Consider the following 18,233-nt stretch of genomic DNA (forward strand, 5'->3'; position numbering starts at 1 on the left):
TTTCTCAAGGAAGCGGTGATGTTGTGTGCGACATGCTGGTGTAGCGCGGGCACACCTTTCTTAGAGAAGTAGTGGCGACTGGGCATCTGGTACTGGGGCACAGCGACAGACATAAGGTCTCTAAAATCCTGTGTCCACCAGGCGGAAAGGCAGCATTTCGGTAGCCAAGAGCTTACAGAGGGATAAAGTCAACCTCTTAGCTTTGGCATGGGTCGCAGGAAATGGCCTTTTATTTGTCCACATCTGAGGGACAGAGATCTGGCTGCTGTGTGTAGACGGTGTTGAGTAGGGTGTCCCTGGAAAAATGCAGGTTTGTGAGGAAAGTGCAGGCGAAGACATGATGTTGCCTTCATCCAACGTTGGTGCTATCGATGTCTGAGAGAGCTGTACACACGCACTTGTTTCCCCTTCCAAACCAACTGACGACCTACCAAGCAAACTGCCTGTTACGGTTACAGTGGTGGAAGTTGTGCGTGGAAAACCAGGTGTGACAGCTGTCCCCACAGTCCTAGAAGATGAAGAGCGCGCGGATTCACTGGAAGGGGCAGGCGGTGGATGGTTCGCTCCGCTAGGCCGCATTGCAGCACGGTGAGCTTCCCACTGGGACATATGATATTTATTCATGTGACGATTCATGGAAGAAGTTGTCAAACTGCTGAGGTTTTGCCCTCTACTAACAGAATCACGACAAATTTTACAGATCACATAATTTGGGCGATCTTTTGCTATGTCAAAAAAGGACCAGGCTAGGCAAGGCTTAGAGGGCATGCGACCTGTTGATCCACCCCGACTAGTGCTCAGAGGCACAGTGGTGGCTGAGGATGCAGTTGTAGACGTGCTACCAGTACTCCGACTCTGTCCAGGAAGGTGCAAGGTATCTTCGTCGTCAGTTGCATCCTCCTCCACCGTCTCTGTTGACCTCCTCGAGGGCCTGACTGTGGGTTGACAGTAGGTGGGATCTAGAACTTCCTCATCAATTGTTGTGTTTGCACTCCCCTCCCCTTCAGCCTCTTCTTGCCCTGACCGAATATTTAAGTTGTCATCCCAATCTGGTATCTGCGTCTCATCCTCATCAGTATGTTCCTCATTGTCTATAACAACAGGTGTTACAGTTTGTGAAAAAGGGTCAACATTATGCTCAGAAACTTGGTCCTCATGGCGTGAATCAGAGTCACAAAGGTTCTGGGCATCACTACAGACCATTTCCTGGTCTGTACTCACTGTAGCTTGGGAGCAGACCTCTGATTCCTAGGCTATAGTGTGACTGAACAGCTCTGCAGACTCAGCCATCTCAGTTCCACCATACTGTGCAGGGCGGATGGAGACTTCAGAGCTGGGAGAAAGCAAGTTTGATTGGGATGACAACTCAGAGGACTGGTGTTTTTTGTATGCGGTAGTTGAGGTGGCGGAGAGGGCACTTGTTGGACCACTTGAGATCCATTCAAGCATTTTCCTTTTTTGGCCATCATATACCTTTGTTCCAGTTGTTCGTGTCCGTAAAAAAGGGAGAACATCGGATTGTCCACGGTAAGTAGTAGACATCTTACTTTTGCTGGAAGATGGTCTATCTTCAGCAGATGTTAGTGAAGCTTCGCAACCTTCCCCACGGACAAACCCTTTTTTTTCCTTTTCCAACACGCCTCTTCCCCTTTCCACCAGCATCTGTCATTTTGCCACTCATTTTGATTGCGACAAGATTGTACACTTATACACAACTTATGATGTTCTCTTTTAGGACTTTCTTTTCTCTCATTCTGCTAAATGTTCTTCTTTCTTTGTATAGAGTTGGTTCTCAAAATAAAAGGTTAAAATCAGACCAGACTCGTAGGGATGGCAGACGGGATGCATAAGGATACTGGAGGTCAGGATTTATGTCAACGTTATATCCCTGATATTTTTCATGTTGCTCCTTGTGGAGCAGAAAGTTTTTTCAATGTCACGAGTTGGTATGTAAAATAAAGAATTTAAAAAAAAAAAAAAGATTGTACACTTAAAATGTGGTAGTAAAAATTGAGAGGTGGTGTAGATTGCAGCGGTGGTCTAGCTTTATTAACAGCAGAATAAACAACAATAACTATCCCTGACAATGCAACTACGGCCCTTAAACTGGCAGCATAGTTTGCTAGTATAATGGCTTAGTAACAATGAGTTTGAGTGTGCAATGCAAAGGTGCTGCACATAGATTTGCACCAGTGGGACACTAATGGAAGTCCAACAGCCACTTTTAGGATGCCACTAAGTTTACTCAGTATTTGCTAGTATAATGGCTTAGTAAGAATGAGCTTGAGTGTGCAATGCAGAGGTGATGCACATAGATTTGCACCAGTGGGACACTAATGGAAGTCCAACAGCCACTTTTAGGATGCCACTAAGTTTACTCCGTGTTTGCTAGTATAATGGCTTAGTAACAATGAGTTTGAGCGTGCAATGCAGTGGTGCTGCAAATAGCTTTGCACCAGTGGGACAATAATGGAAGTCCAACAGCCACTTTTAGGATGCCACTAAGTTTACTCAGAATTTGTTTTCTCCTCTCTATATTATGGGCAAGTGCAAATTCATAATGAAAATGAGTATTAACTTTCCTGACAAGCTCCTCAACCGAGGGAACTGAAGGGAGTTTCCACTTTATAGCCTGACATCATCTGGCCGAGGTAAGTACCGTATTTTTCGCTTTATAAGACGCCCCTAATTATAAGACGCACCCAAAAATTTGGTAAAGGAAAAGAGAATTTATTTTTTAATGTTAAATGGGGTCCATCTTATAATGCCAGTGTCCGTCTAACAAATCATATAGGGTATATGTCCCTCATAGCCCCCCATCCTAAAATTAGCCCCCCTTAATCTGGATATGGCCCCCTTATATTGAATATAGCCCCCTTGTGCTGGGACACGTCCCCCAGTGATGCCACATGTCCCCCATTGATGACACACATCCCCTATTGCTGGCACATGTCCCCCATTTATGGCACAGGTTCCCCTGTGCTGCCCATGGCCCCCTATGGATTGCACATGTCCCAGTCTACCCATGGCCCCTATAGATGGCACACCTCCCCTGTGTTAGATATGGCCCCCATGTGTGCTGCCCATGGCCACTATAGATGGCACACCTCCCCTGTGTTAGATATGGCCCCCATGTGTGCTGCCCATGGCCACTATAGATGGCACACCTCCCCTGTTAGATATGGCCCCATGTGTGCTGCCCATGGCAACTATAGATGGCACACCTCCCCTGTTAGATATGGCCCCCATGTGTGCTGCCCATGGCCACTATAGATGGCACACCTCCCCTGTGTTAGATATGGCCCATAGTAAAATAAAACACTCTTTCCTTACCTTCTCAGCGCTGTAATCCCTCGTGTCTCCCTCCATGTGGTTGAGCTCCTCCACTTCCTGGTTCTTGGTGCCGGTCATGTGATCGGCACAGCAGAGTGATATCATCTCTGCGTGCCTGATCACAGACAGCAGCCACAGAGACACCACTGGAGATCAGCGCTGGAGGTAAGTAAAGCTTTTTTTATTTTACTATGGGCAGCAGTATGGGGGCCATATCTAACACAGGGGGGATCATGTGCGATCAAAGGAGGGCGCAGGCAGATATAATATGCGCCGCTGCCCCAGCCCATCACTGCGATGCAGTTTCAGCACCACAGTGAGGGACAGCGGCAGTGAATATTATATGAGCGGGAGCAGGAGATCAAAGGCTCCCTCCTGCAGCTTTCACAAGCGCCCAGCACCACTCCAGAGCTGCCCCCACCTCCCTTGGACCCTGCAGTGTGTGTATATATATATACACACACATAATATTTTATATTATATATATATATATATATATACACACACACACACACACACACACACGTACACATACACACCCTCCCCCGCATATTCATATTATAAGACGCACCCCCTACTTTCCCCCAAAATTTGGGGTAACAAAAGTTCGTCTTATAAAGCGAAAAATATGGTATATCAGCAATAACAGTTTTCCCATTTTCAGGGAAGTTATCAAGTCCTATATTCAGGATTACCAGCTTCCATTTTTAAATGAAGACCAGTTACAGATGAAATTAGATCAAACACCTGCTCCCAAAATACCATAGCTTTAGGACTGGACCCCCATACATGCCACAGCGTGCGTTTCTGAAGACAGCCTTTCCAATAGGAAGGGGAATAATCAGGGATCATGTGAGCCAATTTGCCTGGAAACAGATACCATCTTGTATGATTTTTTTTTTAATTTGTCCCAGGTGATTTATACAAGCTGAGGTCCTATAAGTCCATTCTGAGGCGGCCCACCAATGTTGAGGGAAGAATGTAAAAGATACACATTGCTCCCATTTTACCATGTATGACAACTTCATATTTTCCAAACAGGAGTTTAAAAACTATATAAAACTAAGACCCCTTTAATATTATATTCCCCTGTTGAAAAAGTCTATGTAGAGAGAGGAGGTGAATTGTACCCAATGTCAGATCCTGTACTAAGGAGAGGTCTCACTTGGACAGTTTTGATGTAATCAAAATTTCTCAACCATCTCCAAAAAAAGACATTAACTGAGACTCTCTATAAATAGTCCCCAATTTAGTACTGCCACTCTCTTCCCAATTAGCAAGACTAAAATAAGGGATATGAGTTTCTAAGGATCTAATAGAAATATCTAATAAAAGTAAAGAGAGAATCACTTCACCCCACCTCCTTCACCTACACAAAAGAGAAAAGATAGTAGGGAGGTAAACAATTGCAATGTTTTAATTAACACTAGTTCCAAAAGGCTTCGAGTAGCCCATGTGAATTTTTCTTAGTGGGCAACAAATTATAATTCTCAAGTAAAACATTTCTCTCTTTCTAGGTATGATAATGGTATATACCCTTGTGAGTTTTGTGATGTTCAAAAATAACACATTTGTATGTAAAATATTTCCCTCATTCTAAACATGTCAAGGGTTTCTCCCCTGTGTGAATTCTTAGGTGTTTTCCAAGACTTGATTTCTGTGCAAAACATTTTCCACACACTAAACATGAAAAAGGCTTCTCCCCTGTGTGAGTTCTCCGATGTGTAATAACACTTGAATTTTGGGTAAAACATTTCCTACATTCTGGACATGAATATGGCTTCTCACCCGTGTGAGTTCTCTGATGTGAAACAAAATTCAATTTATGTGCAAAACATTTCCCACATTCTGAACATGAAAAAGGCTTCTCTCCTGTGTGAGTTCTCTGATGTGAAACAAGATGTAATTTTCGGTTAAAAAATCTCCCACATTCTGAACATAAAAAAGGTTTCTCACCTGTGTGAATTCTGTGATGTGTAACAAGACTTGATTTTCGGCTAAAACATTTCCCACATTCTGAACATGAATACGGCTTTTCACCTGTGTGAGTTCTCCGATGCTTAACAAGATTTGCTTTACAGTTAAAACATTTCCCACATTCTGAACATGCATAAGGTTTCTCACCTGTGTGAATTCTCTGATGTGTAAGAAAATTTGTTTTCGAGTTAAAACATTTCCCACATTCTGAACATGAATAAAGTTTCCCACCTGTGTGAGTTCTCTGATGTGTAACAAGATGTGATTTTCGGTTAAAACATTTACTACATTCTGAACATGAAAGCGGCTTTTCCCCTGTGTGAATTCCCTGGTAACTAATAGATTCTGAAGAAAATCTTTTGTCCCCTATGTGAATTTTTTTATTATTTTTTTTATATTCTGAAGTTGAAATTGAATTTTTTGCTGTAAGAGCACTTTGATTTTTAATGCTGCTTTTGTGACATTTATTTTTCTTAATAGTCAGTGATGAATCAGAAGATAGGACTTGATTAAAATAATCAGATGATAGATCTTTGCTGTAAAGAGATGATGGTATATCTGGAATAGTAGCATTCACGTCAGTTATATCTTGTGTGATATCAAGGTCATCCGATTTTAAAATTGAAGATGTCAGTGGTGCCTCTGTTCTCCTGGTACAGGCATCTACCAAGAATGAAAATTATTTACAATAATATATACAAATTTAAGGATATAATTTATATAATAGCTTGTAATGCCGTTACTGGTGTCCCCGCAGTGCCTTGCAGCCTTTCCCAGGTTCAGGTCTCCTGGAAGTGCGCTTACGGCACGCTTATATATTCTTAAAGGGCCAAAGTACCCTTATCCGGAAGTGCCTCACAACCTACAGCTGAGAGGCACTAGGTATTTAAGGCATCCTCAAGTTTTGAATTTCCCGCTGTACCCCCGTGAGATCCCCTAGTGTTTGAGGGCACCAGAGCAAGAGAAGTGAGTCTCCAGCAGGGACCGCCCATCTATTTTCACTCAGCCTCTCAACTCGCTGCACTCCCAGGCAGCATCTCTAAGGCACTCTTCACCCGTATTCACGGATGGACCCTAGGACAGACCAACCTTCTCCACGACCGCCTGCTGTTCAGGTAAGACCCCTGGAGTAGCACCTTCCCAGACCGCTCTGCAGACACCAAACGGCAAGCCTATCACTACCACTCAGCACCTGCTGTGACTGCTCTGTATTTATCCCTACAGTTACCCTCTCTACAGCGATTACAGGCTGATTGGTACAGGCTGACGGGAGCCCAGCATCTTCCTGGATCACCCTGCATTTATCCCCCTATTAACTCTTTGCTAAACCCCACCAAGCTACCGCTGACTCCCAGATCAGTGCTCGTCCAGCCACATCTGACTATCTTCCCTCTAGTCAGCACGCACTCCTGCTTAAACGATTGAATATTACTGGGGCTGAAACCACCTCAGCAGGTTCGCTCCAGCCCTAATCCAAGCCAATGTCACCATCATATGTTGATACTATTCAACATATGACATCCATTCATCATCCCTTCAGGTAAATATCCCTAATTCACTACCGCACATCATTTATTAAATAGCACCCTAATCTAATTACCTATTCAACAGCTGCAGCAAACCCATCAACTCACAAATCCAATTTATCCTCTACCTGGAAACCCTTCCATAACAGACAAGAATCCAGGAGCTCCCCATTTCCAGGAGCAAGAATCAGCCACTGGTATTTTCAACCTAAAGGTTGACCTCAACATAGATTGGCCACCACTAATAATTGGTATTTGCCGATCATCCATCCAGGTAACTATCCCTAACCTAGTATTCCTATAGGGAAAGAATTATTTAGCCTCCCATTTTGACCACTTATGTTTCAGGTGCGGTGTCACCAGCATTAACCCATTGGATTCTTCCACTACCAGGTCACATTTTGCACAGTAACATAAGTCCAGGTAATGCTGTTGACTCCCCTTTTTTTTTCCCTTTTTTCTTTGTTGTTTAGTGCAAATACCTTTCTAGCATTTTCAGTAGTTAATAGGAACTTTTCCTTTCTCTTAGCCGAATAATAGTTGCTGGCACTTTTAGGCACTCATAGCCAGCACCCTAAATAAAGAGGTGACCTCCACGTATGTCTGTCAGCCATCGGTAGTTTTTTTACGAACACAGCTCAGTTTACGTTTAATCATACCCCTGGCTTTCATCTGCTGACCAGCCTACACTTCATTTTTCAGGCTTCCTCAGTGGTGAACTTACCTTGTGCTCCACTTGTTTTTGTCTACTCCCATACTCTCCCTCATCTGCAGGACTCCGGTAATTTTACATTTACTGAGTCCGGTACTACTACATCTACCACATTAGGCCTACATACCATCTAACATATATACTCTCTTTTCTCTTTCACTCTTCAGGTCCTACACAGATCCAGCCACCTTTATCCCCGTTCGGATACCTGGATCCTGTCAGCGTCGTTTGACTTTCTTTTAAACCCTTTTAACTTATTATTTTGTATGAAATAAACACTTATGTTAATTTCACGTAATTTTATCTCTGCCTTCCTTTATTTATCTTTGACACTTGCCTATTTCATCAACATTCACCCACTAACTTTATTTCACTGACCCCTGCCAGGTAGCGCAGCAGCTGCACTTATAATTTTGCCAGCGTCTACCACTCTCAGACAGGTTATTCGCGGACCCTGCCCACTACCTGCAGCTTTCTGGCAGCTCCCCACGTTTTTCTTGTTGGGCTGGATAAGTAATAAGCTAACAGGTATTGCCGCTTATTAACCCCTTGCAACAAACCTGTCTTTTATCCATTATTATCCAACTTACCCCCTTGACTGTGAGCGCTAGTGTTCTTATAGTTGTATTTAAGGCATCCTCCCCCTATGGGAGGTCCTGGGCAATGTGGTCTATCCTTAGAGACGTGTTGCTAGTTGTCAGTTTCATAGTTTCATAGTTTTTAAGGTTGAAGGGAGACTCGAAGTCCATCTAGTTCAACCCGTTCCCGTTCTGTTTTCTGAGTCTCATGCTGTGGGTGATAATGCATGTCTGTTTCCTAGTATACGCTGTGCCCACTGTGATTGCTACATCTATCTATACCAGCTGTGCCTGCCATATGCACTGCACCTGTTTTATCAGCCATATCCACTGCACCTGCCTACACCAGCCATCTGGTCTGCACACGACCACATCAGTGACTGTCAGTATCCAATCGCCAACCACTGGGGTGAACCATCAGAGTACCAAGTCTCCCTGGTGTAACATTTGGCAGCTTCCTCCCAGCACAAGCCTTTCCTCACCAGCAGAGGATGAACATATAGTGAACATGGTAAATAAAAGAAATTGTGTAATTCCCTTAACTTTTTGCAATTTCACTGCACTTGCAATTTTTCCACCATTTTACAGTACACTATATGATAAAATGAATACTGTAATTCAAAAGTACAACTCATCCTGCAAAAAAATAATCCCTTATATGTCTATGTTGACTGAAAAATAAAAAAGTTGTGCTTCTTGGAAAAAAAAGAAAAATAGCCCGGGGGTGAAGAGGTTAAATTTTGGAAATGATGTGGGTGGGCTGCCCGGCCTCCATGTACCCACTGTGGGATAATTCTAACCCCCCTCAAATGTTACAGTTACCCTGTGCTGAACATTGCATATAAAAAACCCTATCAGCACATTCATCAGAAGGGAGAGAAGGAAGATCCATCAATAAGAGGCCGAGATTCTAGGAAGATGGAGTCATTGCTCTCAGTGGAGAAACAATAAGAATCTTGTCAGGGGCGGACACAGACTGCAGGGGGCCCCTGTGCAAGAAATCTTTCTCGGCCCCCCCTTCATACTGTAACAAAATGATGTAAACATATAGACTGTACTGTTTATTACTAGTTTAGGACACAACTACTAAATCTAAACAATAAATAAGTTACATATTTACCATCTGGATATAACACAGCACAGTCCTGCCGCCCTTCTATCTGCTGCAGCTTCAGCGCTGTCTCCAATGCGTCTAGTTAGATTGGCTGGAGATGGCACAGCCTGTATACTCTGTGTGTGGTTTGCAGCTTGTCAGTGGTATATGGCTCAAGAGTCTGAAGCCAGTGATTGTCTGCAGCGGTCACATTAGGCACCTGGGCTGTGATGTCTGCAGCCATTTTAAACAGAAGCATCAGGGAATGTAACACTAGAGCTGTCAGGTTCAACAAAGAAAGGATTTATAGTTTATTAAAGGGATTGTACAGAGAAAAGATCATTACCTGGAGGCCAGATTCTGTAAAAATAACAAAACAAATTGTGTTCCCCTGTTGTCACCCTCCTGGATCCAGCGCCGGCCGTCCAGTGGTCTGTGCCAGCATTATCTCACCATTCTACGTGACACCGGATTGCTGCAGCTTGTGATACCTGCAGTTCACGTTACCTAACCGCTGCAGCAGATCACAAGATGCAGCGCTCCTGTGTCTTGTAGAATTATGTCACAGACCACAGGACGGCAGCGCAGGATCCAGGAGGGTGACTGCAGGTGTGAATAATTTATTTTATTAGTTTTACAAAATTGAACCCCTATTAGTTCCTTTTGCCAGACAAAGTCTTTACAGTACATGTATTATTTCAGACAACTCCTTTATACGGAACCCGAAAACTGAGACCCATGAGCCGTGACAGCCTGTACTAGGCAGTGGCTGTACGATCACAGCCAGGGGTGTGTGACCCTGACAGCTGAGACCCATGAGCCGTGACAGCCTGTACTAGGCAGTGGCTGTACGATCACAGCCAGGTATATGTGACCCTGACAGCTGAGACCCATGAGCCGTGGCAGCCTGCACCAGGCAGTGGCTGTATGATCACAGCCAGGTATATGTGACCCTGATAGCTGAGACCCATGAGCCGTGGCAGCCTGCACCAGGCAGTGGCTGTATGATCACAGCCAGGTATATGTGACCCTGATAGCTGAGACCCATGAGCCGTGGCAGCCTGTACCAGACAGTGGCTGTATGATCACAGCCAGGTATATGTGACCCTGACAGCTGAGACCCATGAGCCGTGGCAGCCTGTACCAGGCAGTGGTTGTATGATCACAGCCAGGTATATGTGACCCTGATAGCTGAGACCCATGAGCCATGGGCAGCCTGTACCAGGCAGTGTCTGTATGATCTCAGTCAGGGGTGTGTGACCCTGATAGCTGAGACCCATTAGCTGTGGCAGCCTGTACCAGGCAGTGGCTGTATGATCACAGCCAGGTATGTGTGACCCTAAAGTGCTGAGGAGATTCAGAGGAGAAAGAACACTTTAATAGATGTCTGGGACTGAGACGCATCAAATACTAGTCATATAGATGTGATGTCTGATACACGCTGCTCAATCCATGGGTGACATGTATACGCTGGCTGGATCCTTTTAAGCAGCGCTCTATATGACATCAGAGAAACAGAGGAAATACAACAAAAAACAGCCGCACCATAGACATCATTACAGAAGCCCCCACTAACTTGTTTACTGATGGAATGTGTGCTTATGCACGTAGTGTCATAATATACTCACCTACCGCTGCTCTCTCTCCGGTGTCCAGCGCTGTTCTGCTCCTCTTCGTAGTGACGTCACCACCGCTCTCTCTGGTATCCAGTGCTGTTCTGCTCCTCTTTTCAGTGACGTCACTGCTTACCCATATCTTTCACTGCTTACCCATATCTTTGGTGGCCAGCGCTGTTCTGCTCCTCTTCTCAGTGATGTCACCACCGCTCTCTCTGGTGTCCAGTGCTGTTCTGCTCCTCTTCTCAGTAACATCACTGCTTTCCCATATCTCTGGTGTCCAGCACTGTTGTGCTCCTCTTCTCAGTGAGATCACCGCTCTACTGTATCTGTGGTGTCCAGCGCTGTTCTGCTCCTCTTCTCAGTAATGTCACCACATTCCAGTATCTTAAGGTCACACTGTGCTCTGCTGGATCTAAAAGTTACTTACAAGTCTATGGAGCAACAGAAAGAGGCTCTATAGGCTTTAATTGTAAAAGACTTCTGGCTCAGAGTGTAGTGTGACCCGAGATACTGCACATACACACTCCATCAATAAAAAAAGAGAGTAGCAGGCTTCCTTATATGTATGTATTCACCTATATGTGAACATGTGACTTCACCATATCGGCATGATTCACATTTGTAATGGAGCTGAAATAATATGAACATATCGGTGAATACGAAGATGATTATACACAGATAAATACACGTTCATCACACACATATGTGCAGAAATACATAAACATGACACGTATATAAACATAAAAGATAGATAGATAGAGGGATAGATAGATAGATAGATAGATAGATAGATGATAGATAGCAACTCATTACACTTGGACTCACCTTCTCTGTAAATGATTGCATATGGTAACCAGCACAGCTGGTTCTTCTCTCTGGAGCCTGCACTTCCATCTTCTCTTGTGGTGCAGCCTCCCCTCCTCCTGGGGCCCGACTGCCGTTTTCTCTTGAAATAATTTCAGTGCACAAGGAAGGGGGGCAACTCACCAACCATGAGGGGAGGCAGGTGCCTGGTCTGTTATATAGCGGCTTATCTGCTTTGCTGCAGATGTAGCTGGTGGGTGGAAACTCCTTTCTAGCTCTAAGACACAGACATCCTCTGCTTGGCCGGCAGCTTTTGCAGAGGTGATGAATCCTCCCTCCTGTACGTCCCTAACAGGTGAGGGAAGGGGCCCATGTCAGCTCAACATTATCATATGCATTCAGCTGATCTGGGCTCCCTCCCGCTCAAGGCCCGATGTGGCTGCACCATGGTATGTCTGCCACTGAATCTTGTAGTTATGATGCCTTTTAATCGTGAACAAAAATATAATAAATGATGTTACAGAGCAAGCTTTCCAGACTACTGAGGTCTTTTCATCAACTACAAGATTATTATTCTGTTTCTCCCACTGAGAACAATCAATCTTTATTCACCTGGAAAACTCGGCACCAAACTAAGAATCTAGGAGGTCACCAGCATCATTACCCTCCGCTTTCTCTTAGGTGTCCACCATACAGATTAGATTCTTCTTCCCATGATTTTCTAAGTTGTCTGCACACTCTACATACGCTGTCATTTGGCTTTGTAGATTAGAGATCTGGGCAGCTAAGGGTTAACATCATTTAATTTCAGGGGATAGGGTGGATCCTACCTGTAATATCTGGCTGATACAGATCTCACTGCAACAGAAGAGCGTCCAATGCCCAAAATAATGGGGACAGTATTGGGTGGAGGAGCATGTGGGGGTCTAGCAGCAGAATGGTGACCATTTGATATGGCCGGACTACAACCCTGATAAAGCAGCTACAGCCGGTGACTGAGAAGAATCTGTGACTTCTCTGCATTTAGTGGTCACTACTCACCTGGGCGGTTATCTGTAGGAACCTCCTCTTTACTCCGCTCATCACCCCTCACATATGTCTCTGTAGTATTAATATGGGGCAGATCTTCATCCTGAAACAAATATTGTAAAAGTCACCACCGCTCTCATTACACAAGTATAAACCATGTAATACTGGAGGATAAAACAAGACTGAGCACAAGACCTTCACAGCCGTCTACACATCATAGGGAGATTTCATGGCACCTTCTCTCCATCTACCTGATGATCCTGAGGAACATCGGGAGCTTCTTGTTTACAGTCCTGTGGGAGAAGAGGACGGGGACATCTCTCTGGTGTTGTCCTCTTACTGGATAGACCTGGAGGAGACACATACAGGGACTGAATGAATTCATTCCTTACATACAGATAATTATAGGCCGTGTGTATTTAGTCCTGTCTATTACCTGGTGATGTGAGGGGCTGGGGAACCTCCATCATGACGTCCTTGTACAGATCTTTGTGTCCTACTAAATACTCCCACTCCTCCATGGAGAAATAGACGGTGACGTCCTGACACCTTATCGGAACCTGACACATACAATGATACCGTCACCCCCGATCCCTTCATAGCGTTACTGTATAATGTCCCAGCATTCCCAGCAGTGTCACCTCTCCAGTCAGCAGCTCAATCATCTTGTAGGTGAGTTCTAGGATCTTCTGGTCATTGATGTCCTCATGTATCGGGGGGTGAGGTGGAGGCCCCGTGACTGGGCTCAGGGGTCTTCTCCATCCCTCAGACACAGGGGCCTGACAGCGCTCACTAGAGGTCTTCTTCACTACTGTGTAATCCTGGTTATGGAGAGACACAGTAATAAATCTCACTACAGACATTTCCAGAGTCCTCACCTCTCCAGTTCTGTCCATCTGTTATTCCCATAGATAAGAATGATGTAATGTGACGTCATCAGAATCTCTCACCTCTCCAGTAAGCCGGAAGAGGATCTCTAGGGTGAGGTGTAATATCCTCTCCGCCATCTTGTCCCTGTCCATATCCATCCTTCACGGGACAATCAGGAGATTTCTCTTCTATAGAGCGATTGTTCTCCCCCAGCATCTAATGTGTATGGAGCCTGAGCCCAGCAATGGGGAATCTCCACACACCTCCACCTGCAGAGCCGCACACTAGATATATAATACCCTGCACCTACCTCCACCTGCAGAGCCGCACACTAGATATATAATACCCTGCACCTACCTCCACCTGCAGAGCCGCACACTAGATATATAATACCCTGCACCTACCTCCACCTGCAGAGCCGCACACTAGATATATAATACCCTGCACCTACCTCCACCTGCAGAGCCGCACACTAGATATATAATACCCTGCACCTACCTCCACCTGCAGAGCCGCACACTAGATATATAATACCCTGCACCTACCTCCTCCTGTAGAGCCGCACACTAGATATATAATACCCTGCACCTACCTCCACCTGCAGAGCCGCACACTAGATATATAATACCCTGCACCTACCTCCACCTGCAGAGCCGCACACTAGATATATAATACCCTGCACCTACCTCCACCTGCAGAGCCGCACACTAGATATATAATACCCTGCACCTACCTCCCCCTGCAGAGCCGCACACTAGATATATAATAACCTGCACCTACCTCCACCTGCAGAGCCGCACACTAGATATATAATACCCTGCACCTACCTCCACCTGCAGAGCCGCACACTAGATATATAATACCCTGCACCTACCTCCACCTGCAGAGCCGCACACTAGATATATAATACCCTGCACCTACCTCCACCTGCAGAGCCGCACACTAGATATATAATACCCTGCACCTACCTCCACCTGCAGAGCCGCACACTAGATATATAATACCCTGCACCTACCTCCACCTGCAGAGCCGCACACTAGATATATAATACCCTGCACCTACCTCCACCTGCAGAGCCGCACACTAGATATATAATAACCTGCACCTACCTCCACCTGCAGAGCCGCACACTAGATATATAATACCCTGCACCTACCTCCACCTGCAGAGCCGCACACTAGATATATAATACCCTGCACCTACCTCCACCTGCAGAGCCGCACACTAGATATATAATACCCTGCACCTACCTCCACCTGCAGAGCCGCACACTAGATATATAATACCCTGCACCTACCTCCACCTGCAGAGCCGCACACTAGATATATAATACCCTGCACCTACCTCCACCTGCAGAGCCGCACACTAGATATATAATACCCTGCACCTACCTCCACCTGCAGAGCCGCACACTAGATATATAATACCCTGCACCTACCTCCACCTGCAGAGCCGCACACTAGATATATAATACCCTGCACCTACCTCCACCTGCAGAGCCGCACACTAGATATATAATACCCTGCACCTACCTCCACCTGCAGAGCCGCACACTAGATATATAATACCCTGCACCTACCTCCACCTGCAGAGCCGCACACTAGATATATAATACCCTGCACCTACCTCCACCTGCAGAGCCGCACACTAGATATATAATAACCTGCACCTACCTCCACCTGCAGAGCCGCACACTAGATATATAATACCCTGCACCTACCTCCTCCTGCAGAGCCGCACACTAGATATATAATACCCTGCACCTACCTCCACCTGCAGAGCCGCACACTAGATATATAATACCCTGCACCTACCTCCTCCTGCAGAGCCGCACACTAGATATATAATACCCTGCACCTACCTCCACCTGCAGAGCCGCACACTAGATATATAATAACCTGCACCTACCTCCACCTGCAGAGCCGCACACTAGATATATAATACCCTGCACCTACCTCCACCTGCAGAGCCGCACACTAGATATATAATACCCTGCACCTACCTCCACCTGCAGAGCCGCACACTAGATATATAATAACCTGCACCTACCTCCACCTGCAGAGCCGCACACTAGATATATAATACCCTGCACCTACCTCCACCTGCAGAGCCGCACACTAGATATATAATACCCTGCACCTACCTCCACCTGCAGAGCCGCACACTAGATATATAATACCCTGCACCTACCTCCACCTGCAGAGCCGCACACTAGATATATAATACCCTGCACCTACCTCCACCTGCAGAGCCGCACACTAGATATATAATACCCTGCACCTACCTCCACCTGCAGAGCCGCACACTAGATATATAATACCCTGCACCTACCTCCACCTGCAGAGCCGCACACAGATATATAATACCCTGCACCTACCTCCACCTGCAGAGCCGCACACTAGATATATAATACCCTGCACCTACCTCCACCTGCAGAGCCGCACACTAGATATATAATACCCTGCACCTACCTCCACCTGCAGAGCCGCACACTAGATATATAATACCCTGCACCTACCTCCACCTGCAGAGCCGCACACTAGATATATAATACCCTGCACCTACCTCCACCTGCAGAGCCGCACACTAGATATATAATACCCTGCACCTACCTCCACCTGCAGAGCCGCACACTAGATATATAATACCCTGCACCTACCTCCACCTGCAGAGCCGCACACTAGATATATAATACCCTGCACCTACCTCCTCCTGCAGAGCCGCACACTAGATATATAATACCCTGCACCTACCTCCTCCTGCAGAGCCGCACACTAGATATATAATACCCTGCACCTACCTCCACCTGCAGAGCCGCACACTAGATATATAATACCCTGCACCTACCTCCACCTGCAGAGCCGCACACTAGATATATAATACCCTGCACCTACCTCCACCTGCAGAGCCGCACACTAGATATATAATACCCTGCACCTACCTCCACCTGCAGAGCCGCACACTAGATATATAATACCCTGCACCTACCTCCACCTGCAGAGCCGCACACTAGATATATAATACCCTGCACCTACCTCCACCTGCAGAGCCGCACACTAGATATATAATACCCTGCACCTACCTCCACCTGCAGAGCCGCACACTAGATATATAATACCCTGCACCTACCTCCACCTGCAGAGCCGCACACTAGATATATAATACCCTGCACCTACCTCCACCTGCAGAGCCGCACACAGATATATAATACCCTGCACCTACCTCCACCTGCAGAGCCGCACACTAGATATATAATACCCTGCACCTACCTCCACCTGCAGAGCCGCACACAGATATATAATACCCTGCACCTACCTCCACCTGCAGAGCCGCACACTAGATATATAATACCCTGCACCTACCTCCACCTGCAGAGCCGCACACTAGATATATAATACCCTGCACCTACCTCCACCTGCAGAGCCGCACACTAGATATATAATACCCTGCACCTACCTCCACCTGCAGAGCCGCACACTAGATATATAATACCCTGCACCTACCTCCACCTGCAGAGCCGCACACTAGATATATAATACCCTGCACCTACCTCCACCTGCAGAGCCGCACACTAGATATATAATACCCTGCACCTACCTCCACCTGCAGAGCCGCACACTAGATATATAATACCCTGCACCTACCTCCTCCTGCAGAGCCGCACACTAGATATATAATACCCTGCACCTACCTCCTCCTGCAGAGCCGCACACTAGATATATAATACCCTGCACCTACCTCCACCTGCAGAGCCGCACACTAGATATATAATACCCTGCACCTACCTCCACCTGCAGAGCCGCACACTAGATATATAATACCCTGCACCTACCTCCACCTGCAGAGCCGCACACTAGATATATAATACCCTGCACCTACCTCCACCTGCAGAGCCGCACACTAGATATATAATACCCTGCACCTACCTCCACCTGCAGAGCCGCACACTAGATATATAATACCCTGCACCTACCTCCACCTGCAGAGCCGCACACTAGATATATAATACCCTGCACCTACCTCCTCCTGCAGAGCCGCACACTAGATATATAATACCCTGCACCTACCTCCACCTGCAGAGCCGCACACTAGATATATAATACCCTGCACCTACCTCCACCTGCAGAGCCGCACACTAGATATATAATAACCTGCACCTACCTCCACCTGCAGAGCCGCACACTAGATATATAATACCCTGCACCTACCTCCACCTGCAGAGCCGCACACTAGATATATAATAACCTGCACCTACCTCCACCTGCAGAGCCGCACACTAGATATATAATACCCTGCACCTACCTCCACCTGCAGAGCCGCACACTAGATATATAATACCCTGCACCTACCTCCACCTGCAGAGCCGCACACTAGATATATAATACCCTGCACCTACCTCCACCTGCAGAGCCGCACACTAGATATATAATACCCTGCACCTACCTCCACCTGCAGAGCCGCACACTAGATATATAATACCCTGCACCTACCTCCACCTGCAGAGCCGCACACTAGATATATAATGCCCTGCACCTACCTCCACCTGCAGAGTCGCACACTAGATATATAATGCCCTGCACCTACCTCCACCTGCAGAGCCGCACACTAGATATATAATACCCTGCACCTACCTCCACCTGCAGAGCCGCACACTAGATATATAATACCCTGCACCTACCTCCACCTGCAGAG

At 46.2% G+C, this 18,233-nt stretch overlaps 1 protein-coding gene and 1 long non-coding RNA gene across 2 annotated transcripts in view; both read right to left on the bottom strand.

Annotated features, from left to right (window-relative positions):
- The window catches only part of LOC142261050 (uncharacterized), an 83,815-nt gene extending 72,083 nt beyond the window's left edge, over positions 1 to 11,732 (bottom strand). The window contains exons 1-3 of the mRNA XM_075332090.1: positions 11,664 to 11,732; positions 11,414 to 11,468; positions 4,984 to 5,973 (exon numbers count right to left, since the gene is read on the bottom strand). Of these exons, the coding sequence (XP_075188205.1) occupies positions 4,984 to 5,973; positions 11,414 to 11,468; positions 11,664 to 11,732 (1,114 nt within the window). The remainder of the gene's footprint in view (positions 1 to 4,983; positions 5,974 to 11,413; positions 11,469 to 11,663) is intronic.
- Positions 11,733 to 12,703: 971 nt separating this feature from the next.
- LOC142261059 (uncharacterized) lies at positions 12,704 to 13,220 on the bottom strand. The gene is made up of 3 exons (XR_012728846.1): positions 13,108 to 13,220; positions 12,923 to 13,020; positions 12,704 to 12,774 (listed from the first exon to the last, which is right to left on the bottom strand). It is a non-coding gene; the product is annotated as an uncharacterized LOC142261059 (long non-coding RNA).
- Positions 13,221 to 18,233: the final 5,013 nt, after the last annotated feature.

This window comes from Anomaloglossus baeobatrachus, unplaced genomic scaffold, assembly GCF_048569485.1.
Source record: "Anomaloglossus baeobatrachus isolate aAnoBae1 unplaced genomic scaffold, aAnoBae1.hap1 Scaffold_205, whole genome shotgun sequence".
Lineage (NCBI taxonomy): Eukaryota > Metazoa > Chordata > Amphibia > Anura > Aromobatidae > Anomaloglossus > Anomaloglossus baeobatrachus.